The sequence below is a fragment of the Salvia splendens genome, chromosome 2, assembly GCF_004379255.2.
Source record: "Salvia splendens isolate huo1 chromosome 2, SspV2, whole genome shotgun sequence".
In the NCBI taxonomy this organism is placed as follows: domain Eukaryota; kingdom Viridiplantae; phylum Streptophyta; class Magnoliopsida; order Lamiales; family Lamiaceae; genus Salvia; species Salvia splendens.
This window is the reverse complement of record NC_056033.1, coordinates 38,226,876-38,252,530: the sequence shown is the minus strand read 5'-3', so window position 1 is coordinate 38,252,530 and position 25,655 is coordinate 38,226,876. Positions and strand designations below refer to the sequence as shown.

At 39.8% G+C, this 25,655-nt stretch overlaps 3 protein-coding genes, 1 non-coding gene and 1 pseudogene across 4 annotated transcripts; 2 read left to right on the top strand and 3 right to left on the bottom strand.

Moving 5' to 3' along the window:
* Positions 1–782: 782 nt before the first annotated feature.
* Positions 783–2,974, bottom strand: LOC121779583 (annotated as a pseudogene).
* Positions 2,975–9,829: 6,855 nt separating this feature from the next.
* LOC121792653 lies at positions 9,830–15,768 on the bottom strand. Its single transcript, XM_042190679.1, has 3 exons — positions 11,605–15,768; positions 11,071–11,187; positions 9,830–10,935 (listed from the first exon to the last, which is right to left on the bottom strand). Exons 1-3 carry the CDS (start codon positions 15,575–15,577, stop codon positions 9,941–9,943), a joined length of 5,085 nt encoding a protein of 1,694 aa, XP_042046613.1. The 5' UTR covers positions 15,578–15,768; the 3' UTR covers positions 9,830–9,940.
* On the top strand, positions 14,919–15,025 carry LOC121793204. Its single transcript, XR_006049042.1, has one exon. It is a non-coding gene; the product is annotated as a small nucleolar RNA R71 (small nucleolar RNA).
* A 6,136-nt stretch (positions 15,769–21,904) lies between the features above and the next one.
* Positions 21,905–23,626, top strand: LOC121772075 (CRIB domain-containing protein RIC6-like). Its single transcript, XM_042169028.1, has 4 exons — positions 21,905–22,290; positions 22,371–22,474; positions 22,577–22,676; positions 22,883–23,626. Exons 1-4 carry the CDS (start codon positions 22,221–22,223, stop codon positions 23,254–23,256), a joined length of 648 nt encoding a protein of 215 aa, XP_042024962.1. The 5' UTR covers positions 21,905–22,220; the 3' UTR covers positions 23,257–23,626.
* A 118-nt stretch (positions 23,627–23,744) lies between these two features.
* On the bottom strand, positions 23,745–25,363 carry LOC121769442 (piriformospora indica-insensitive protein 2-like). Its single transcript, XM_042166248.1, has one exon. The coding sequence runs from the start codon at positions 25,228–25,230 to the stop codon at positions 23,872–23,874; it is 1,359 nt and encodes a 452-aa protein (XP_042022182.1). The 5' UTR covers positions 25,231–25,363; the 3' UTR covers positions 23,745–23,871.
* Positions 25,364–25,655: the final 292 nt, after the last annotated feature.

Genomic DNA, 25,655 nt, shown 5'->3' with positions numbered 1-25,655 from the left:
ATAAACACGATTGAAACAAGCGATAATATAAATTTAAAATTCTTACTAACACACAAAGAATATTTTTAATACTCCTATGAATAAAAATACATACACCACATGCTAATATAAATATAAAACAAATATATTAATATATATAAGTACTAATTTTTTAAATTACAATTACTTCCTCCGTCCCACTATAAGAGTCACACTTTATCATTTTGATTCATCTGAGAATCACACTTCATTTTTACCATAAATGATATGTAGGTCTCACATTCCACTAACTTACTCCATCCATATTTTATTTTAAAATCAATATAAAAAAATAAATTTTATATTCTATTAATTTTTATAATTATTTATTTTTTATATTTCTTAAAATTCGCGCCCACAGAGGTGACTCGTATTATAGAACGAAAAGAATATAAAAAGAAAAACTGTCATATGGTGGGACCCATTCGGCTGCAAATTCACGACGAAAAAGTGAAGTGCGGCGGAAGTGGGGAATGAGTTGGGCTCTAATGTTGGGCCTTAATTTAATTTAAATAGTTGGGCTTTTAAAATTTTAGCTGTACTTGAATAATTTGACTACCCCATTTGGGCAAATATAATTACCTTGGGTGGTTTCCGTTTAGGTTTTAATTTACGGAGATTTAATTATCACACTGATTTGTAATTATGCCAAGAAAGAATAATTCTCAAATTATTATTAAAATATTATAATCAAACTAAGCTTTGTTTGACTGAATTAGTCAAACTGTTGGAATGTTCACATAATATCAATGAACATGAACATCTTATTTCCACACCACAAGATACAAATCATAATGTGCAATTGTAGTAGAGATACAGTAAGCAGTTGATTGAATAGTAATCATAGGATTAACACCAATAGCTGTAGGCAGCAAACTCCCATCACAAACATACAACCCTTTAGCCTCCCATCCACTCCCCCTTCCCTCTCATCCACCCCCATCCTGCAGCTGCTCGAGCTGACCCATATGTATTCCAAAACCTCCCCCACCCCTCCCGCCGCCACCACCTCCCCCTCCTTCTGCCCATCACTCTGAAAAGTCCCCACCTCAGCCGCCCCGGCCTCAAACCAGCCTCTAGATGTTTCTTGTCCACCTCATCCAGCCTATATGTCACCTTCCCTTCCTCCCTCACCTCCCCCGTCCCTTTGTCTCTGATCAGCGCGAACAGCCTTTGCCATCCTATTCTTCATGTCCTTCCCTCCCACCCACGGTAGGAACACAGCATAGGCTGCAGGCCCAAATCCAGCTGTTTCTATGATGGTACTGAAATTATCCTCTCCTTCAATGATCACTTTGTTGATGGAGGTGATGATGCCTCCTTCAAAGCTCTTCCCTTCTAGCTGTGACTCTGATTCTTCAGGGAAGTATCCCCATGCATATAACACAGGGAGATTCTTCCCCACATTCTTGTTTTTTAGCCCACTTGAGATCAACAGAGGTGGTGTGTAGAGAGCACCACAAGCAGCAACTGATGCCCTTGCCTCAATCTTCACTTTTTTCTTCCCTTCAACAGATGCTATCACCCCTTTACATCTCTTCCCCTTCCCATCACTCTCCACTACAAACTTCTCTGCCTTGCACCCTGTCAAGATCACAGCACCCTTCTCCACCGCGTCGACCAGCCACGTCGTGTCAGTCCCTTTCTTCTCCCCTCTCCCGCAGCCGTAGCCGCATGAGCCACAGTAATGCTCTTCGCCAGAGTTTCTTGCCACACCCTCCACTTTCAAGCCCAACTTCTCACACCCTTTTCTCAAGACTTGATTTTGAAACCCTTCCTTTGTACAATTCTGTCACACCTATCCTTCCCCACACCTTTTCCATAGCTGATTTATACTCCTCCCCTCCAAATATGGGGATTTTTTTCTCCACAGACCATTCTCTCAGAACATGGTCTGGAGTCTTGATGGAGGCGGACCAGTTCACGGCTGAGCCACCGCCAACTGTGGACCCGGCAAAGAGGATGATCTTGCCATCTTGAGTGGAGAGAAGCCCCCCTGATGCATAGAGCTCATTCAAGGAAGTAATGGCCCTTCTCCACGACAACGACTTTGAGGCCAGCCTCTGCAAGAACAGCCGCTGCAACGCCTCCCCCACAGCCCGAGCCAACTATCACAACATCACACTTGATGCTGATCATGTTATCCTTCTCGTTGTCGGATACCTGCAGCCCTTTCCTGACGAGGGATTGCTTCAGATCTGCTTCATTCTCTGCTTCTACGATTCCCTTTTCAAGCGGCCTCTCCTTGTTCAAATCCACTGCGTTTTCGACTTCTTCCACATGGTATCCTATGCCTTCCCACGCCGGATTCTTGTGGTTCTCGTCTGTCTGCAACGAATTCATATTCACACGATATAAGATGTGGAGATGGAGATGAAGATGGAGAGAGGTGATTTAATTACCAGAGAGAAGAAGGTGAAGAAACAGGTGACTTTGAGCATGAAGAAGACAGTTCTTAGAGGGAGGAGAGAGTTCCCCTTGACCATTTTTGTAGTATGCCTTCTCTCTTGTCAATGGAAAGCTCCGAGAATTTGTGGATGAAGGGCCATCTCCAGTCAAGAGAGGCGCCGCCGCAGAGGAAGAGGGTGCCGAGGCGCGTGGACAGAAGCTTCAGCACGAGGCTCACCGCCACCACAGCTTTAGGTATCCCTCTCTTCACCATCAGCTCTGCAGTCTGTCCATAAAAAAGACAAGTAGTAGTGTGTGTTTCAAGAATGACTAGTGAATAGTGATGGTGTTGTTAATGTTACCTCATGAGGGAATGGAGGGAGAGAAGCAGAAGACAAGTAGTAATTGTGGGAATGAGGGTTTCCATTGATGGGAACAGAAGGAATGAGAGCTTCACACACAACAGTAAGTGAATCAATCTGAGAAGAGGAGAAGCCATGCTTGTATTTTGGCTTCACCACCAACTTCCCTTCACTCAACAAACTCATTTTACTTCTCTCCATATCTGTTTTCTACATGTGTATAAAGTCAAGCAAGCGATCTAGTAGTTATAATTAAACTAATATAATAAGACACGTGAGACTATTGAGACAGAAAATCTAATATAGCTGACAAAAACGGTGGCCTGATTGCCATGTAATGACAGAAAGGTCGACATAACACTACAATAAATGAGCTTTCAAAATCGCATCAACATGCGTAATGAGCTGTTGCGTGCTTGGACTTTTATATCCCGTGCTTATCTAGGGGATTCTTTGTTTCGTCCATGTGACGGATCTAGAAAACAGAATTCAAAAAACCGAAGTGGGACAAACTAAAAGTAAAGTGAGTCATCTTCGATAAGACGGATGGAGTAGATAGTAATTTTCTAGAGTTTGAGAATGATAGCCCTGTCCTATATTGTGTATCAGTCCATCGAGCTTGGATCAAAATGATCCCCAAGGAGGAAACTAACAATTTCCCTTCTCGTCGGAGATAAAATAGATCAACCCCATCTCCAAACAATGCATCAAATGGAGAGGCGTCCCGAAATCGAAGAAAAAGAAAAGAAGATAATTCAAGGCTTTATTTAAATAAACTGAAGTTGTGGTTTCTCGTCGTGATTTAGTAGTACTAGTATTAACACCCGAGCTATGCACGAGATATAAGAGTTTCAAATAATGAATATAAAATATAATAAATATATAGAAAATAAGAATTGAAAGAAATATGGAGATTTAAAAAAATAATGATAAAAATAAGATGTGTGACTAATGATCAAAGAGTATGAATTAATTAGAATAAGTTATACAAATAAAAAAAATATGTGTGAGTAAAGATGTTTATTGAAAGTGCTATGCAAGTCATTAATCCAAATAAAAGGTAAATTAATATATAAATTTAATAGCTTAATTTATAAAAAATTAATTTGAAAAAAAATATATGGAATATTAAACATATCCACATTAAATATATGAATAATTTAAATCATAAAAAATTAAAAACTTCTTTGAGAAGTCAAGTTAGAAAATTTGTATTATCCAATAATCACATTTTAGTTGACTGTTTATTTCTTTCTTTTAATTTCAGACCATAGCATAACTTGATATACATTTCCAAAGACTAAATGAATTTTTTATATTGAAAAGAATAAATTTCTTACTTCCCGCCACATATATGTATAAAAAATAAATTACTACTATCACTTAAAATAACGATAATATTTTATGCATCTTGTTTGTTTTGAATAATGTGAGAATTTACACTACTCTTTATATTAAAAAGTATTGCAATAAATGATTAAATCTCAATTTTAACCTAAATAAATGGAAGGCAAACTAAACTCTCTAGCACAATTCCAATTTAACTCAAATATAAGGCTAATTAATATATAAATTTAATAACTTAATTATAAAAAAATTTAATGGTAGTGCACTATTTAAATGTGTTTTAACACTTCTTCAAGAAGTTAGCATTTTATTGGGCTATTATTTGTCCAATTGTTTTTGCCTTAAAAAATTATTTTTGAATAGAAGACACATCATCTTTCCATTTTCCCTCCAAAAAGGGTATTAAGGACTTTTCATCAAACTTGCACTTTAGATTAGTATAGATTATTATTATAGTTATATTGTTGTATCTTCCTTTCAACAAGTTTATTTTATATATGGATCATTTTTTATATCTTGCTTAAACGCTAAAATAATGTAGCTTCAAAATTGGATGATTTCTAAGTATAAAAACGGAAAGATGAATATGGGAAAAAGCCAAATGCTAGGGAAGATCGATTAAACTGTTTCAATTTGCGCGAAAATTCCTTCTTCAAAATAGGGGATTGTACAAATGGTATAATTATCTTGTTTTTGCGATGCCAAGTTGGCAATGACTCGAATTCCACATACTGCATATACATAGGCAGTGGCGGACGCAGAAATATTTATTGATAGGAGCTGAAATTTCTAAATTTTGTATTAAAGTATATATTTGACGGTATCCATTGACGGGCATGTATGATGATGCATCACAAAGATACCGAATACAGTACTAGCATTTTAAACACATTGATCATAAATTCATACTGAATTGCGGGCCTCTTAACCGTCAAAGGGCCCCACAAACGAGCCTAGCCCCATTAAGCTATATATAAATATGGACACGGAATTATGATTCCCGTCTAGCCTAGGCCCATTTATCTATGTATAAATGGACAGGGAGTATATAATACTATTACAAATTTAAATACTTGCTCAATTTTTTCTCCATTATATCAGATGGGAGAAGGTTACCCCTGAAAATGATAGTGTGATTAATTATTAGAGTCTCGGTTTGACTTGGCACGATTTTAAGAAAATGTGAAGGAATCACTTTATATATTATTTTATAGCAGTAAGAATATAGTAGAGGGTGAAATCCACTATCTAAAACAAAAAAAAAAGTAAGTGAAACTTTAGTTATGAACTTTCCGAAAGCAAATTGAGATGTGGACGGAGGAGGGAGTATTATTATTTGTAATTCCCTAATTACAAAAATCGTTCTGAAAGGATAACATTAATATATTATAATCGTTTATAGAATTTTATGCTGAGCAAGTGAGCTATAGCAATTACGCAACATAATTTTCAACATAAATAAATAAAAAACAGGCTAGACTGGAACATAATTCTCTGTCCATTTATCTATAGCTAAATGGGCCTAGGCTCGTTGCGGGGCCGTTTGACGGTTAATGGGCCCGTAATCGTTTGATCAATGTGTGTTTGAAATTTAATTTAATTTAATTACTATAGTATATAGATATTTAATATATATATATATATATATATATATATATATATATATATATACCTAGAACTCTACATATTTTATTCATTGGATGAGGAAAAAATGACGGTCAAGATTAAAAATCATACATATTAGACTATGTTTTCACGACATTCCGGACTCAACATGTGAAAAAACTCACATGTTGATAGAAGAATGAATGAAACGAAGAAGAGTTCATGCATGCTTTATTTTTTCACTTATCTGCATTCACCCATTAATAATAGTTTTGGTTGTAATGGGAAGTTGTTGTGCAAATCAACACCATTGGATTAAAAGATCTAACGACCTCCGTTTGGCATTTGTTCTACGTTTAAGAATGGTTCTATCTTGATCACAATCCTATATATATATATATATATATATATATATATATATATATATATATATATATAGGGTAGTGATCAAGATATAACTAATCTTAAGTGTATAACTAGAGAACAAATCTCAGCCACACATTTTAATGGAACAAATATTATTTATTTCAATAATACAAAATAGGCCAAGGGTATTTTTGGAAATTATATTATGAGATTTAAATATGAAATTATGCAGTTTCAATTTCCAAATCTAGTTGGAAATTATGGTGATTATTATCTTTATGTTTCTCTTCCCCGTCGATCGCCGCCGCACAATCACCCTTGTTCACCTCCGTGTCATTCTCCGATATCTTCTTCTCCACCACCTTCTTCAGCTCCGCCGTCACGTCTGCGATGGAAAAGTACGTTTGCATCTGAAGAATCGGAATCCAATTCAACCTCCGGTGGTGAATCGCGGCGAAAGCCGATTCGTACGCCGCCCCGTCCTCCAGCTGCGTCAGGTGGCCGCAGAGCGCGTCAATAATCGCGTTCGCCGCAGCAAACTCGCTGCAAAACTTATGAGTCGGAGGCTGGATCAAGCTCGAGATGCTCCGCCAGGGAAGGAGGGGATGTTCGGAGGGGCGACCGCCAACAGAAACTCAGGAGGTTACGCCGTGGCGATGTCATTGCCTTGCTAAGGAAGAGCGAGGGAAAGATGATAAAGAAGACGAAGATGATAAAGAAGAGGCAGCCGTTGCAAGTGCTTGAGTTGTATCTTGTATTTGTTGAGAGAAAAAGAAACTACAGCCTCGTCAGTTGTGGAGGTGCAATTGTTTTTTAATTGAAAAGCTTAAATATATATATTTAAGGCATCAACTTTGTTCAAGATCATATTTATCTGGCTTGGATTAGTGATGTGGATAATACTGGTTTGTAAAACAGATCAATTTCGCACGCAAGTTCAATTTAATTACCCAAATATTATCACTAACTGCAAGAATACAGCTTCGTGTGTAGTATTTTAGGTGTCGATCCACAGGGAAGGAAATGATTATTAAAGCTTAACACTAAACAAAGCATAAAAAGGTTCGATTTTTGGTTTTGATGATTAATGACACTAAGTTAACAAACTAACTACGCAAGGATTTTAAACACGAGAAGAACAGGTCACTCCAAGTTGCTCCTTAGACTCGAATCATTCTACACATTTATCACACACAAATTTGGGATTAACTTATCAACCTAATCGCTTGCACTGAACATGTTTGCGACGTATAATTCACAGTCAGCTGAACACTTGTTCCATGAATTAATTTTCGAAGGCATTCAACTCCTGCGGAAGCGCGGGAATCTAACATCATCTACTATACGAGCTTACCTAATCCACTATCAAATTATCCTCTGAACAATTTTAATTTGATAGCATAACAATTGATTAATCCATCCATGTCTATGTTAAAGAGACAATAAACAAGGATTAGATATCTATCACAAAAGATGCCTCTAAAGTAATAGAATTACGCATTAAACACAATCAATGATATCAAACATGAGTTCAAAAGTGTAGAAGCATTCTAACGAGTCTAATTCACAACTTGGAGCAACAAATGAGCCTAGCCTTGATACATGATAAACTCAATGATTAAAACCGTAGAAGGCATGCTCTTTCGGAGTAGAATTGGATGGCGGAGTCGGATCGTCGGAGTGTCGGGTAGATTTTCCTCCTTCTCTTCTCTTCTTCCTTCTTCTCCGTTCTGTCTTTTTTTCTCTGTAAAATTCGTCACCTTTCTCCTCTTCTTTCCTCTAACTTATCCCCTCCTTTTCTGAAATAACTGCCATTTAGAAGTTACTCGGCAAATACGCCCGACCGGGCGAATTTAACGAACGAAACGCCCGACCGGGCGAAAGGCTTCTAGGGGTATCGCGGTGAAACGCCCGACCGGGCGTTTTGTGTCGTCACTAACCGCCCGACCGGGCGAACTTTCTGGAATCCTTATGCGTAACGCCCGACCGGGCGTTTTGAAGCTCAGAATCGCCCGACCGGGCGTTCTCATGCTTTGCCCATTTCACCTGCGAACTTCCAGCTTTCACTCTCCTAAACTTCCCTACAAATACACTTTGATGAGTGACAAGTACATGGAAAGTGTGTAGTTTAGGGGGAAAAATATAAGAAATATGCTTCGCATCAAATACCCCCAAACTTAAGCTCTTGCTCGCCCCGAGCAAGATACATTTTCAGCACCAAGACTCAACCAAATCTAACCCGCAAAGATTTTCATCACAAAGAATCATATAGGGACGTGAGTGACAAAATTTAAACCCCCAACACTTCCAACCGAGATTTCCCACTCTCAAGAACAAGCACTCATCCCCCTAGAACTTCAAGTCAAGGTACACTTCAAAGTAAGTCCAAGCATATGATCAAACAACTCAAACCGTCATCATCAACTCATCAAGCATTACTAATCACATAGACTCACGGATTTCAAATCGAACTTTTTCAACTCTACCAAGCTATTGATACAACATCCACAAGCATCAACGATAAGGTCCAAGGTCTTCGTTCAAGGTTGTAATGGGGCTAGGGACGAGGTAGGATAGTATGGATGGTGAGCTCAAAGGCTACACATTTGAGTGCCAAAATCTTCCCTCCTACAACATCCTTCCAAAGATCGAACAACACAAAATTTTACAACTCAACTCAAACTCCCCCAAACTTGAGATCGTATTCTAAACAAGATCACAACTTAAACAAAAAGAAGTTCTAACTTTATTCTCAAACTTTTTATTCTTTCTCTTTTCTCTTTTCTCTTCTTTTGTCTTTCTTTTGACAAGACCTCGACTTTTGCGAATTTGGAGGTCGTCTTTTCCTCTTTTTTTTTTTTCTTTTTCTTTCTTTTCTAAGAACTTCCTTCCTTTCTCATAACATCAAGTCTAGGAAAATCTATACTTTACAATTCACCACCCCCACACTCACAACTCAAAACACCAAGCTCAACTTGTATTTAGCACTCAAATAGTAGCAAGGTCAATCGATTAGGCTAAGGTTAGGCTTATTTAAGTAGCTAAGTGTTTGGCTAAGTGTTTACACAAAGAATAGGGAATTAAGCTCAAGGTGGCTTCTATGGGATCATGTGATGGACTAGACATGTGATCCTTTGGCCATGGAGTTCATCCTAGTGCCTTATCCTCCCATATCGTTAACACAAACGAACGCAAGTACGCAACTTGATAAAGCCAAACAACCCTAAATAATTTCCACAAGCCAAGCGATTTTCATACTCTCCTCAACTCAAGAAATCGGATGTAATCACGACATGCTTTTTCAAATAGATTCATGCACCTATTCCATTCATCCTAGGCTTCAAAGTTCAAGTAAAATCAAATAAGATTTCCCAACCAGAAAGCCGAAGATCTAACATGCATCCGTCAACTACATAGACTCACAACATTTTTATTTCAAATCATTTCAAACACCCACAAACATGCACCAAACCATACAAACCCCCCCAAACTTGAATGCATCATTGTCCTCAATGCATGCAAAGACAACATAAAAAGTAAAGGGAAAGAAGACTCCCCCAAACTTTGCATGAAATACATAGTGCATTCGGGTGGGCGGGTGGGTGTGAAAATCCTCAGCGGGATTGCTTCCTCCTAAGCTCCAACATACATCACATCTCCATGTTGCTCCTACAAAAAGAAACAAAACCTACAAAAAGAAACACTCAATTCAAAATAAATGTTGGAGGAAAGAATTGAGCAAACAAAACCTCCAACATATGAAACCAAAAGATAAAAGAAAGATAAAAACTTGGGTTGCCTCCCAATCAGCGCCTTTGTTTATAGTCGTTGGCTCGACCTTCTTCATCTTTGGTCTACACTTTCGGATTCTCTAGTGTGACCACCTCTTCTGTCTCCGTGCCACTTTCAACTCCAACATAGGCCTTCAAGCGTTGGCCATTCACCTTCCAAATGCTACCATTCTTCTGATCCCGAACATCCACAGCACCATAGGGGTATACCTTGTGCACCACATAGGGACCCCACCATCTTGACTTGAGCTTGCCCGGAAACAGTCTAAGCCGAGAGTTGTACAAAAGGACCAGTTGTCCCTCATGGAATTGACGAGGCTTAATGGCTGCATCATGTACCCTCTTAGCACGCTCTTTGTAGAGATCAACGCTCTCATATGCATGAAGCCTAAACTCATCCATCTCATTCATATCGCACATCCTCTTCTCGGCTGCAGCATCATAATCCAAATTAAGCTTTTGCAAAGCCCAAAAAGCTTTATGCTCAAGCTCTACCGGCAAATGGCAAGCCTTCCCAAATACCAATTTGTATGGTGAAGTTCCAATCGGGGTCTTATACGCCGTTCGATAGGCCCACAAAGCATCATCTAGCTTTTGAGCCCAATCCTTCCGAGACGGCCTTACAACTTTCTCAAGCACCCGCTTTATCTCACGATTGGAGACTTCAACTTGACCACTTGTTTGGGGATGATAAGGGGTAGCAACCTTGTGTTGGACACCATACTTTCCTAGGAGGTTTTCAAACAATTTGTTGCAAAAATGAGTTCCTCCATCACTGATAATGGCTCGTGGTGTCCCAAAGCGGTTAAAGATGTGATTCTTGATAAATTTCAACACCACTTTGGCATCATTGGTTGCCGAGGCCACTGCCTCTACCCACTTAGATACGTAGTCGACAGCAACGAGAATGTATTGCTGCCCATTAGACTTGGGAAACGGTCCCATGAAGTCTATTCCCCAAACATCGAAAAGTTCTACCTCGTGAATATTATTCATCGGCATTTCATTCCTCCACGAGATATTGCCGGCTCTTTGGCAACTGTCACATCGTTCTACATAGGCTTTTGCATCCTTGAAGATCGATGGCCAAAAGAATCCGGACTGAAGCACTTTAAAAGCAGTTCGTCGTGCTCCAAAGTGGCCGCCATACAACGAATCATGGCATGCAGACAAAATCTGAAGGTGCTCATGCTCTCCAACGCACCTTCGAATCACTCCATCACTACAAATCCGGAAGAGAAACGGATCTTCCCAAACATATGTGCGGGTGTCACTCAAAAACTTCTTCTTTTGGTTAGATGACAACCCTTCTGGTATAATGCCCGTGACAAGGTAGTTTGCCAAATTGGCAAACCACGGCACATATGTTTCCCGAGCCTCCACTTGCAACACTTGCTCGTCGGGAAATTTCTCATTTATCCTTTTCTTTCTTTCATCTTACGTCTCTTCCAATCCCTCTAATCTAGACAGATGATCGGCTACCAAATTCTCGGTCCCCTTTTTGTCTTTGATTTCCACATCAAACTCTTGTAGTAAAAGGATCCACCTCACCAACCGAGGCTTTGCATCTTTCTTGTTCATCAAGTACTTGATAGCCGAATGATCCGTAAACACTACCACCTTCGTGCCAAGTAAGTAAGCACGAAACTTCTCAAAAGCATACACTACTGCTAGCATTTCCTTCTCTGTCGTGGTGTAATTCAGTTGAGCTTCGTTGAGTACTTTGCTAGCATAGTAGACAGCGTGTAGAACCTTGTCTCTCCTTTGGCCTAGAACGGCCCCCACAGCATAGTCCGAAGCATCACACATCAGCTCAAACGGCTTTGACCAGTCGGGTGTGATAATAATAGGAGCTTCGACTAGCTTTTTCTTCAGCAATTCAAATGCCTCAAGGCATTTCCCATCAAAGACGAACTTGGCATCCTTTTCAAGCAAGTTGCAAAGTGGCTTTGCAATCTTTGAAAAATCCTTTATAAAACGTCGGTAGAATCCCGCATGTCCAAGGAAACTACGGATGCCCTTCACATTCGTTGGGGGAGGTAACTTTGAGATCACATCAATCTTCGCCCTATCCATCTCCAACCCCAACTCTGACACCTTGTGTCCCAACACTATGCCTTCCTTGACCATGAACTGACACTTTTCCCAATTGAGCACGAGATTTGATTCTTCACATCTTTGTAGGACCCGTCTCAAGTTTTCTAAGCAAAAGTCAAATGAGGATCCAAAGACGGAGAAATCATCCATGAAGATCTCCATGATGTCTTCATTCATATCAGAAAAAATTGCCATCATGCAACGTTGGAATGTAGCCGGTGCATTACACAAACCAAAAGGCATCCGACGGAAGGCATAAGTTCCAATAGGACATGTGAATGTCGTCTTTTCTTGATCTTCCGGGGCAATTGCAATCTGATTGTACCCCGAATATCCATCTAGAAAGCAATAATGGGAATAACCCGCAATCCTATCGAGCAACTGATCCAGAAATGGCAACGGGAAGTGATCTTTTCTCGTCGCCGTATTCAACTTTCTATAATCCATGCAAACTCTCCATGAGTTCACCAATCGAGTTGCCAAAACCTCATTCTTCTCATTGACGGTCACGGTTATTCCCCCTTTCTTTGGTACACATTGTACCGGGCTAACCCACTCACTATCGGAAATGGGATAGATCATCCCATATTTCAGCAATTTCTTCACTTCTTTTTCAACCACTTCCTGCATAAGTGGGTTCAACCTCCTTTGTCTCTCTCTTACCGGCTTAGCTCCATCTTCCATCAAGATTTTATGCATGCATATTGCGGGGCTAATTCCTTTGATGTCGGCAATGGACCAACCTAGAGCTTTCTTGTGTGACTTCAGTAGCTCTATCAACTTCAATTCCTCTTCATCATTCAACATCGCCGATATCACAACCGGTAAAGATTCATCCTCACCAAGGAATGCGTATTTCAGATTTGTCGGGAGTGGCTTCAATTCTAGCTTTGGTGGTACTTCAATTGAGGGCTGCACATCCGCCACGAAAGTATCCACCACACATTCATTCTCTAGACTTGGTTGATCAATTTGAGCATCCTCACTTTCATCAAAATCAAAATCAACTTTAATTGTCGAACCAAAGTCTCTTTCCAAGCTCCCCTTATCATAAACGCTTCCTTCTATACTTGCCGAGCAACGCATCTTGTCAAAGATACACTTGTCGAGGACATCAACTCTAAAGCACGCTTTTGCATCACTAGGATGCTTCATCGCTTTCTCCACATTAATGGTCACTTGCTCACCATTAATTCTAAACGTGACCGAGTTGTCCTTTGCTCCTAGCAACACGTCCCCTGTGGCAAGAAACGGTCTGCCAAACAGAATTGGCACCTCTTTGTCCTCCGGCATATCCAATACTATGAAATCAACGGGGATGACGAACTTGTCTACCTTGACTAAGACATCCTCTACTATTCCAGTGGGCTTCACAATGGAATGATCAGCCAGTTGTAGAGCAATGTCGATGGGCTCCATTCTGTTCTCCAGTCCAATGGCACGTGCTGTTTTCAATGCCATCAGTGAGATCCCCGATCCTTGATCCAATAGACATTTGGTGAAAATTGTGTTGCCTATCTCACAAGGAATCACACAACTTCCCGGATCCCTCTTCTTCATGGGCATCATTCCCGAAATCAATTGTGAGCAATTCATGCTCAATGCCACTATTCCCTCGTCTTGAAGTTTCTCCTTGTTTGCCATCATGTCCTTAAAGAACTTGGAGAACTTGGGGAAATTAGTGAAGAGGTCCACCAACGATACATCCACATTCACTTTTCGAATCACGTTCATCATCCACTCGAAGCTTTTCTCCTTTGGAGCTCTCTTCTTCCTCTTCGGTGGATATGGTGGAGGAGGAATGTGATCAGGGAAGTTGAACTTGCTTTTCGGGTCTAATGCCGGACTTGTCATCAACTGTCCATTTGATCCCATCTCTACTTTCTGCTTTCCCTTCTTTTCTGCCAAAAACTTCTCACTTAACTCGGCTTCTACACCATTTTCCTTGCTGCCGGATGCAGCCTGTTCTTGACCATGTTGGGCACCCTGCACCAACGCGGGACTTCCCTTACATGCCTCGTCCGCCCCTGCGTGCGAGGAATGCAAGCCTAACATCTCATCCGCCCCTGCGTGTGAGATGCCGGAAGTACCTTGGCCGTCCATTGATGGTGTCGAATCCAACTCACGACCACTTCTCAAGACCACTGCCTTACACTGTTCATTGCCTCTCGGATTAGGTACGGTATTGCTCGGGATGGTGTTAGGAATCCTCGTGTGTGATGCCGTGGCAAGCTGCCCTATCTGCGTCTCAAGATTCCTCATTGTCGCATCCATCTGCCCAAACTTTTCCACCGTCCTTTCCTTGAAATTTTCGTTCTCCTTTTGACTCTTAGTCATGAAAGAGAGAATCTGCCCCAACTGATCCTCGACGGTTGGCTTCTTCTCATAACCCGGCGGTTGAGTGTTGTTCCTCCATTGATTTCCCGAGTTGTTGCTAGGACCAGCCTGATTCCATCCCGTTTGTTGAGGTCTCCAATTTTGCTGATTGTTGTATTGGTTGCCTTGATTGAACCCTTGGCGATTGTTGCCAATATAGTTCACATCTTCCACAGGTGGTCCTTGAAGATTTGGGCACTGATCAGTATGATGCCCGCCTTGGCACAACCCACATCTCATCACCGTCACAGCTTGGGGTTGAGGAGTCAGTTGAAGAGATTTAACTGCCTTTGTCATCGACGACATTTGAGTGCTAATGTCCGCCAGTTGAGCCTCAATTGCGGTCACTCTTTCCGCATCCTTGGTAGCACCAAATGTATCTCCCGCTCTATCAGCCCCTCGCCTTGGATTGTGCCAATTCCGTTGATTGTTGGCCAGCCTTTGAAACAAAGCCCTCACCTCATCGTGAGTTAGATCATCTAGGTTCCCATTCGAACCTGCAGTCACCAATCCCGTGCCTTCACTGTTGAGTCCCTTGTAGAATTTCAAAAGGTCATGCCCCGGAGCTAGTCCGTGACTTGGGCATTTCCTTATCAATTCCGTGAATCTCTTCCATGCTTCCGCGAAGGACTCGTCATACTTTTGTCGGAAAGAGGTGATCTCCTCTCTCAACTTCTCAATCTTCATAGGAGAATTGTATTCCAAGAGGAACAACGTCTTCAACTCTTGGAACGTTGCTATGTTGTAGCCCGGGATAGAGTCATACCAAGCTCTTGCTTTCTCCCTCAGAGAGAATGGGAATAAGACCCTCTTGATTAGATTGTGTTCCACATTCGGGGGTCTGTGAGAGTTCGTCAACTCGTAGAAGGCATTGAGGTGGCTCACCGGGTCCTCATCATCCCGTCCATGGAAAAGATTCCCCCCATTCACCAAACTAATATAGTGAGGTGGAATGTTGATGTTGTTGTTCGCATAAGCAAACTCTCCGGGGTACTCAATTCCCGATCTCAGTGTATCGCCAAACCTCACAACAGGTGGTGGTATCTCATTGTTATCTGCCATCTCACTTTCTGATTCTGAATCTCTTTCTGTACTCGGCTCGCTGAACAAGTTGCCTCTGATTGGACTCGGATAGTCCGGGAAGATTTCAGTAGGCGATCCTCTAACTCTTCTTCTTTGATAACAGAGCAACCCAAACGGTGGTGTACCCTGTGATCGCGTGTGCATTCACTTTTTTATTTTTATTTTTTTATTTTTACCTACACAACAGAAAATACACCAAGCACAAGCATAAAATATTTCCTAATTACCGAAAGCGAGACCTCTCGACAACTTCGGGGTAAGTCCTATAAAACGTGTGTGCTAGTGTGCAAACAAAACTACCTAAAACTAAACTAAGAGTTAGGTAAAAATTACCTAAAATAATACACTCCTTCGTCTTCAAGTCCGGACGTGGTAGATGGCTATCACACCGTAGAACACGAACAATGTACCTATAAAACTCAAAAAGAAAAATCAAACAAAATAAAAACAAACAAAAACTATAAGCTAAATAATCGATTGCCTTCCCCGGCAACGGCGCCAAAACTTAATGTGGATAATACTGGTTTGTAAAACAGATCAATTTCGCACGCAAGTTCAATTTAATTACCCAAATATTATCACTAACTGCAAGAATACAGCTTCGTGTGTAGTATTTTAGGTGTCGATCCACAGGGAAGGAAATGATTATTAAAGCTTAACACTAAACAAAGCATAAAAAGGTTCGATTTTTGGTTTTGATGATTAATGACACTAAGTTAACAAACTAACTACGCAAGGATTTTAAACACGAGAAGAACAGGTCACTCCAAGTTGCTCCTTAGACTCGAATCATTCTACACATTTATCACACACAAATTTGGGATTAACTTATCAACCTAATCGCTTGCACTGAACATGTTTGCGACGTATAATTCACAGTCAGCTGAACACTTGTTCCATGAATTAATTTTCGAAGGCATTCAACTCCTGCGGAAGCGCGGGAATCTAACATCATCTACTATACGAGCTTACCTAATCCACTATCAAATTATCCTCTGAACAATTTTAATTTGATAGCATAACAATTGATTAATCCATCCATGTCTATGTTAAAGAGACAATAAACAAGGATTAGATATCTATCACAAAAGATGCCTCTAAAGTAATAGAATTACGCATTAAACACAATCAATGATATCAAACATGAGTTCAAAAGTGTAGAAGCATTCTAACGAGTCTAATTCACAACTTGGAGCAACAAATGAGCCTAGCCTTGATACATGATAAACTCAATGATTAAAACCGTAGAAGGCATGCTCTTTCGGAGTAGAATTGGATGGCGGAGTCGGATCGTCGGAGTGTCGGGTAGATTTTCCTCCTTCTCTTCTCTTCTTCCTTCTTCTCCGTTCTGTCTTTTTTTCTCTGTAAAATTCGTCACCTTTCTCCTCTTCTTTCCTCTAACTTATCCCCTCCTTTTCTGAAATAACTGCCATTTAGAAGTTACTCGGCAAATACGCCCGACCGGGCGAATTTAACGAACGAAACGCCCGACCGGGCGAAAGGCTTCTAGGGGTATCGCGGTGAAACGCCCGACCGGGCGTTTTGTGTCGTCACTAACCGCCCGACCGGGCGAACTTTCTGGAATCCTTATGCGTAACGCCCGACCGGGCGTTTTGAAGCTCAGAATCGCCCGACCGGGCGTTCTCATGCTTTGCCCATTTCACCTGCGAACTTCCAGCTTTCACTCTCCTAAACTTCCCTACAAATACACTTTGATGAGTGACAAGTACATGGAAAGTGTGTAGTTTAGGGGGAAAAATATAAGAAATATGCTTCGCATCAATTAGCTCATGAATTTTGTAATTATTCATTACTCTGCTAGGAAAATAATGTTTGTTCAAGCATTATTTCACTTCATTCTTAGCATGATTTTACTTCACTCTTGTTTACAAAGCACATCACTCTTAGCATGATCTTACTTCACTCTTGTTTACAAAGCACACCACTCTTAGCATGATTTTATTTCACTCTTGTTTACAAAACACATCACTCTTATTGAGATTTTACTTCACTCTTGTTTACAAAACACATCACTCTTATTGTGATTTTACTTCACTCTTGTTAACAAAACACATCACTCTTATTGTGATTTTACTTCACTCTTGTTAACAAAACACATCACTCTTATTGTGATTTTACTTCACTCTTGATTACAAAACACATCACTCTTATTGTGATTTTACTTCACTCTTGATTACAAAACACATCACTCTTATTGTGATTTTACTTCACTCTTGTTAACAAAACACATCACTCTTATTCTGATTTTACTTCACTCTTGTTAACAAAACGCATCACTCTTATTCTGATTTTACTTCACTCTTGTTAACAAAACACATCACTCTTATTGTGATTTTACTTCACTCTTGTTTACAAAACACATCACTCTTATTGTGATTTTACTTCACTCTTGTTAACAAAACACATCACTATTATTGTGATTTTACTTCACTCTTGTTAACAAAACACATCACAATTTTACTTCACTCTTGTTAACAAAACACATCACTCTTATTGTGATTTTACTTCACTCTTGATTATAAAACACATCACTCTTATTGTGATTTTACTTCACTCTTGATTACAAAACACATCACTCTTATTGTGATTTTACTTCACTCTTGTTAACAAAACACATCACTCTTATTCTGATTTTACTTCACTCTTGTTAACAAAACGCATCACTCTTATTCTGATTTTACTTCACTCTTGTTAACAAAACACATCACTCTTATTGTGATTTTACTTCACTCTTGTTAACAAAACACATCACTCTTATTCTGATTTTACTTCACTCTTGTTAACAAAACACATCACTCTTAGCATGATTTTACTTCACTCTTGTTTACAAAACACATCACTATTAGCATGATTTTACTTCACTCTTGTTAACAAAACAAATCACTATTAGCATGATTTTGAATGAATTTAGTGTATGTGTGGGGTTGGATTGATCTCGTTTTTAAATCTGGGCGGATTTGACGAGAGAATTGCGAGCGGAGAAGGTTAGGAATCAAACTAGTGGCGTAGTAATAAATGATTTAACAGAAACCTGGCAATCAACAAATTTAATTGGGGATTTAGCATTTATGTATACCGAATAATGAATACCAATATGGTTGTAATCGAATGAATTATGAAATAGTAATGCGTAAATGCAAAATTGATTCTCTGCGTTTACAATTTGATTGTTATTTTTCTATAACCTCCACGAAACCCAATCCCTCACACAATCACAAGTATAAACTACCTCCTAGAGCTTGTATCCGCCGTTTGTATCCTGCGTGAAACCCCTAGCATACTCCGCCCTATCCACCTCCTCCGGCTTATCATCTTCATCGTTCACAAACACGTCGAGCTTAATTAGCTTCCGATTATCCGTCACTATATTCTCCAGCACCGGCACCTCATCAGCTTTCCCCACTGTCGGTTTCACCACCAAAACCCTAGTCGTCTTCCTCAGCTTGAGCGGGAACAGATCCTGGATGTTCACCGCCGCCGCCCTCTGCGGCGGCTTCGACCTCACTCATGGAATGTCCACGTTTTCATAGTCATACCCCATTTTTTTTATGGTTGAAACAGTCGGCGACCTTGACTCTCACAAGCTGACGTAACCTAATTTTGGCTATGCAATGACCATTATACCCCCGTCTTGTTATTGTGGAGTAAATTTGTGATTGAGAGAACTAATTTCTCCTTAAATTCGAAAATTAATACTAACCCTTGATTTTTTTGATCTTGTGGCTATAATTTGTTCTCTAGTTATATGGTTAAGAGGTGTTTGCCATAGATCATGACCCTATATATATATATATATATATATATATATATATATATATATATATATATATATATATATATATATATATATTAGTTTTATAATAAAATATTAGTGGAATGAATTAGTAGAATGTAGGGTCCACTTACTAAATATAGTAAAAGTGAAATGTGATATTTATTGGTGTCTGGACGAAAGGAAAAATGCGATATTTAAGGACGGACGGACGGAGTAAAATTAAATTTGATATTTCAACGAAGTTAAAAAAATTGATTTAAAATTTAAATAATGACTATTGTTCCTTGTTTAAAATATGGTAGTAAAAGATGAAGAACAGAGGGTACTATTATGTAAATTAGAGAAAATGAACAAGATACCAATCCCACACGCTAAAACCTATTACGATGACAAGTCAATTGGCATCAAATTCCGAAGAAATCAGCATTCATCATCAATGGAAGATCAATAGATATCAATGAAAAAATCGAATCCGAAAGAGCGGGTGTGACTTAAATGATTTAACTACTACTCGTGAGATATCAACGAAAAATTCGAATCCGATAGTGCGAGTGTGACTTAATTGATACCAAGATTATTAACTACTACTACTTACTACTTAGATATCAATGGATGATTGCTTCCAAATAGTTAAAAGTAATTTCATATATGCTTATAATTGCAATGCTGATTCAAATACAAATTGAATAAACCAAATCTAAGAGACACAAAGGATTATGTGGTTCGGCTGTAAAGCCTACATCCACGGAGAAGATGAGCCTCTTTTATTCACTGACCCTCAAGATGAGATTTATAGAAGAATAATACAATCAATTCACACTCAAACTATCACAATCTCTCAAGAACTCTCTTGCTCTCGGATGATCTTGAAGAATATGATAATCTCACAAAAAAAAGTGTAAAATCAACCATAACTGATTAACTAACTCAAGGAATTGAATCAGAGATGTATATATACTCTCCATGGCTTACGGTTTCAGCTCAAACTAATCAAGTGAGTTGATTCTTCTTCAACACCTTAAACCCCCCTTTCTCTTCCTTATTTGCAAACTAGTCCTCAACTTAGTAAGTTGTTCAGTTGCTCCCAACTCTCCCAACATGCTGAAACTATAATGGAAATAGAGAAAATAAATCAAAATGAATTCTTCTCAGAAAAAAAAACTAGCATTATCAATTAATATTCTAAGAGCATCCACAACCGTGCTCTTGCCAGCGGTACGGTTGTGGGCCCGGGCGGTACTATTCATGCCTGCTCTCTGGCAAGAGCACAACACCCACAACTGTGCTCTTCCGCAAGGACGAGCACAATTAATTTAAAATTCAATTAAACAATAACATTTCCATAATATTAAAATTCATTTAAAAACCACAATAAATATTACAAATGATAAATAAAATTAAACATTACATAATTAAAATCCTAAAAATTAAAAAAACCACTACTCGTTGCCGAATTTCGTCCACATGTGGTTGATTAGGTCTTCTTGTAGTTGATTGTGGATTCGAGTATCGCGCATTGTGTGTCTTGTCTCGATCCTCTGGCCAACCGTCGTATGCTCGCCTCGGCGTGGGGGAGACCTCGCTGTTGAGCTTCCGGCTTCGTCCTCGTCGTAGAAGCTAGCCGCCCTCGGCCCTTCGTCGGCTATAATCATGTTGTGTAATATAATACACGTGAACATGATGTCGGCGATATTATTCACGTACCACAGCCGAGCCGGGGCCTTCACAATGTTGAATCGAGCTTGAGGACCCCGAAGGCTCTTTCGACGTCCTTCCGCGCTGACTCTTGACGCTGCGCAAAAAGAACCCGTCTCGGGTCATGCGGGTTGTGGAGCGTCTTCACGAACGTCGACCACCTTGGGTAGATACCATGAGATGAGTGAAATCCATTTGATGTTTTGAGTGAAGGTTGAATGTGTTGATAGTTTGTATAAGAATTATGAATGAGAGATGAATGAGAGATGAATTGATGTGATAAATGAGTGATGAATGTGTGTATTTATAGATGATTTTGGGAAAAAAAATTAAAAAAAAATAAAAAAAAAATCAGAAAAAACGGGAAAAAACGGCCATATTTTTGGGATTTGGAAAATATTTTTTTTTATTTTTTAGCATTATTTATAATTAAATACCGATTTTTTTAAAAAAAATTTGAATGCAACGGCTACGCCGTTGCCTAATCCCGTGCCGCCACGTGTGCGTCCGCTGGCACGGACGTGCTCGATACATCGAGCAGCGCCGTTCCAGCGGCGCGAGCGCAGCGGCGGCGACCCTTCTCCTTGCCGCTGGCACGGACGGCGGTGGCGACGACCGCCACCGCTGTGGATGCTCTAATTAACTTTTTATGTACCTTTTTTTTTATAAATGATCAATTTGCATTGTTTTACGTGACTTGAATTTTTATTGGTTAAAAATCGATAGTTTAAGATATAGCCGAGCAATAATAATTTGAGTTATTTTTAATTTATATAATCCAAAATGTTTACTAGACAATTGACGTTGTAAAACAATCCTGTTTTTAGATTTAGTTTTATCTAATTCCCACCTAAATTTTCGAGGGCTCTCAACAATTCGTTGCCACTGAAAAATGAAAGGTTTATTTTGCATTAACAACTTCGTCTTTTCCCATTGTGGAATCCCTCTTTTATTTTCTTTTTTTTCCCACATACGGTTATCCTTTTTTTTATCAACTTTATTCAAAAAGGAAATAAAATTAAATTAAAAAAAAGAGTCAAACCACCCTAAGAGGAAATTCAGATGTTAGAGTGTTTTCTCTGATCTTCCTCGAGCTTTTTATTATTAATTTTGTTTGAAGATCGATTTCTGAGTTAATTTTTTTCCTGTATTTACATGGGATGGGAAGAAAAAGCTGAGTTTCCTCACAAAAAAGGGGGTTGGTTTGGCTCATGTTTTAATATCTTCTTTTAACTTTGTAAAATATCTCCAATATCTTTCTTGAATATATAAAATCTGTAAATACATAATATTTGAATGACAAGTGCGTCCAAGCCTAAGATGAAGGGTTTTTTCAAGGGCTTCAAGTACATTTCCCAGATTTTTGGTTAGCATTCTTTTATATCATAACAGTTTATTTTATTTTATTTTATTTTACTCATTATCTTAATTTTCATTTTTTATTAGAGGATGAAGAAAAAGAGGACGACATACAAATTGGTTTGCCCACAGATGTAAAGCATGTAGCTCATATTGGGTGGGATGGACCTGCTGTTGATACCCCAAGCTGGGTAATAAATTAATTATGATATTCTTATAATATTATTTAGGGGTTATTATAAAATATTACATTATTTATTTATTATTGCAAGAAATAATTTTTTGTTTCTCAGATGAATCAATTCAGTGGATCTCCAGATCTGGATTCTGCACCTTTAGGTCCCCCAACTGGTGGAGAAAAGGGGGAGCCTGAAATTAAATGGGTATCTGAAGGTATTAATTTGCATAATCTTGAATATATTTGATGATATTGTTGGTGGCAGTGAGTCTATTAGGCATGTCAACATTAGTAGTTTTTCTATTTGGGCCGTGAATGTTGCACACCACGTTAAAAATGTAACTTTATGTACACTGTGTCGTACTAAGAGATTCAATTGATTGAGAGGAAAAACGTCTTAACAAGCAATATTCGTTGATAGATCCAAGCACTAAGAGAAGTAACAGAAGTGCTGATCTACCTGACGTGCCGAGATCATCAAGGCGCAGTGAATCAGCGGAAGGCAACGGCGAGTTGTCCCCGAAGAAGCAGAAAGATCCCAACAAGGTAAAGCAGAGGAGAAACCACTCAAGGGAAACATCAGAAGGAGGCAGTGTTAAGTCGAACCGGGAGCCATCCGACCAGGCCAACCCGGGGGTCCCGGATCCAGCCAAGAAATCACGCAGAAAAAAGTCGAAGGAGTCCAACGGGACAAGCGGATCCGCACGGCCACGATCAAAGGCTAACATCGATCCCGGTCCCGATGGTGAATCATCTGTCAAGAATTCCAAATTGGATAACAACCAAAACAACTAACCATATTTCTCAACAATTGTCGGTGTTTTTTGATCCATTGTTAGCTCTAATACACCAAGGGATAAATTTTCAACATATCAAGGGTATATGATGGTTCCTTAGAAAATAAACTATAATACTTTTTCTTTCCCCTCTTTTCTATTTTCTTTCTTTTTTTCCTTCTTAAAAGGGATATGTTGCTAGGCAACAACTAGTATATCTAGCATCATATTTATTATGTAAATGCCAGTTTATTTTGGCAGAGGTTCTTGCTTAACATTGTTGTGATCTCTCAATTTCTTTTAGTGTGGTATTTATTTATACACTACTTTTGGCCAAATATATATCGATGATGTCATTTCATATATATAATGTAAAGGTAGAGATTAACGCATTGGCACAAATTCTTGAATCTTGATAATAATTACATAATGATTTAGTTAGGCTTAGAGCATCATTCAGTGTGGATTGTAGACTATTTTGGCCAGGTATATATAGATGATGTCATTTCATAGATAGAGCTAAATGCGTTGGTACAAATTCTTGAATCTTAAACAATAATTACATAAAGATAAAGCCTCTTGTATCATTTAGTTAGAGCAACTTTGTACATTCTTGTAATAATATGTAGTAGTATTACATTGAAACCACGATTAATGCTAAAACCCCCAAAACCAAAGCCAAAAATGGAAAAGTAGAACTAGGAGAAAAGCTCTCATGGAAAAGGGCATTTCTGGAAACATAAGGCTTTCTACACACCTTGATATGGCCAAGATCAAGACTGACCTTTGCAGACTTGAGAGTCTCATCAATGCAAAGGTCCAAATTGCCCTCCAGCTTCAGCTTCCCCCCTAATTTCGACAAGAAGTCTGCAGAAAATGGGATCCTCCCACTCAGATTGTTGTTCTCCAAATTCAAGTCTCTCACAAGCTCCAAATCACCAAGCTCATGAGGTACAACCCCTTGAAGCATGTTGTTGTCTAGCCCTATGTAGCATGCATTCCTGAGGTGTACCCCCATTGATCTGGGAATGCTGCCAACAAGCCCCATGCTGGAAAGGCCTATCCCCATTATACCCCTCATGTTATCCCATATGTCAGGAATCTCCCCTCCGAGGGAATTGCCGCTCAGATACACTTCCTTCAAATTTGGCATCTCTGCTAAAGACAAAGGAAACCCAAATTTACCAAAATTGTTGTAGCTCAGATCGAGAAACTGGACGTTCTTCAAGCACGTGAGATTCTCAGGAATTTTGCCAGAGAATTTGTTGTGGCTCAAATCAACCTTGAGCAACGAAGTTGCGAATCCAATCGATTCCGGCAGAGATCCTTCAAACTCATTGTTGCTCAGATCAAGAATTTTGAGCTTCGTCATGTTACGGAAGGCGTTAATCGGAATCTCGCCGGAGAATCCATTTCTCGAGAGGGTAAGCTTCTCGAGATCGGCGAATTTCCCGATCCAGTCGGTGACCCCGCCGGAGACACCGGTTCCGGTGAGAATTAGCCGCCGGAGTCGTTTTAGGTTTCCGATCCTGCCGTGGAGGGTACCGATTAGGGCGGGATTCTCGATGAAGATCAACTCCTCTAACGAGGAAGCCTGGCTGAGGGATGAGAAATTGGGGAATGGAGTTTTCGACTGCGTGAAGCATTTGTAGAACATGAGCTTCCTGAGGCGGGGGAACGGCGAGAGGAGGGAAGGGTTTAGGGTTGAGTTAGGGCTGCAGGCGGGGTTGGGAGAGAAGTCGGAGACGTAGCCGAAGCTGAGCTCGGTGACGTGAGGGGTGGCGGCGGAGGAGAAGTAGTCGCAGGCGACACCGTGGGGGGCGGAGGAGCAGAGGTCGTCGGGGAAGAGGGAGCGCCACGGGGTGCCGGGGCTGACGGAGTCGAGGATCCGGTAGACCGCCTCCTGCTCCTCCGGGTTGAGCGGCGACTGTGCGGCGGCGGCGGCGGCGGCGAGAATGGTGAAAATGGTGAGGGAGAGACGCCACTGCGCCATATCGAGGTTGGAAGCGAAGAAAGGGGAGTGATGAATTAAAGGAACGGAGAAATAAGGCGAGGTTTTATTAGAGGGTTTTAGGGGTGGAGTGGATATGTGTAACTGTGGAAGTATGAAAAAGCAACAAATCAAGCAACAGGATTGTCGTGCACAGATTTGCTGTCAAATGCAATGACCATTTTCTCCTTTATTTTCCAACCCCTTGCTCCATACTTTTATTACTTGCATCTATTCTCATAAACTTGTAGTACTAATTATCATGTCAAATCAGAGTTACTTTATAGTAGTATATGGTTTTTACATGAAATATTAAACTAATAAATTTCAATTTTCTAAATTTTTCTGTTTATGTATAAAAGACGTAAGATATTTTGATGATGCTTAAAACGAAGCGTAATTATATACCATGATTAGATTAGTGAGCA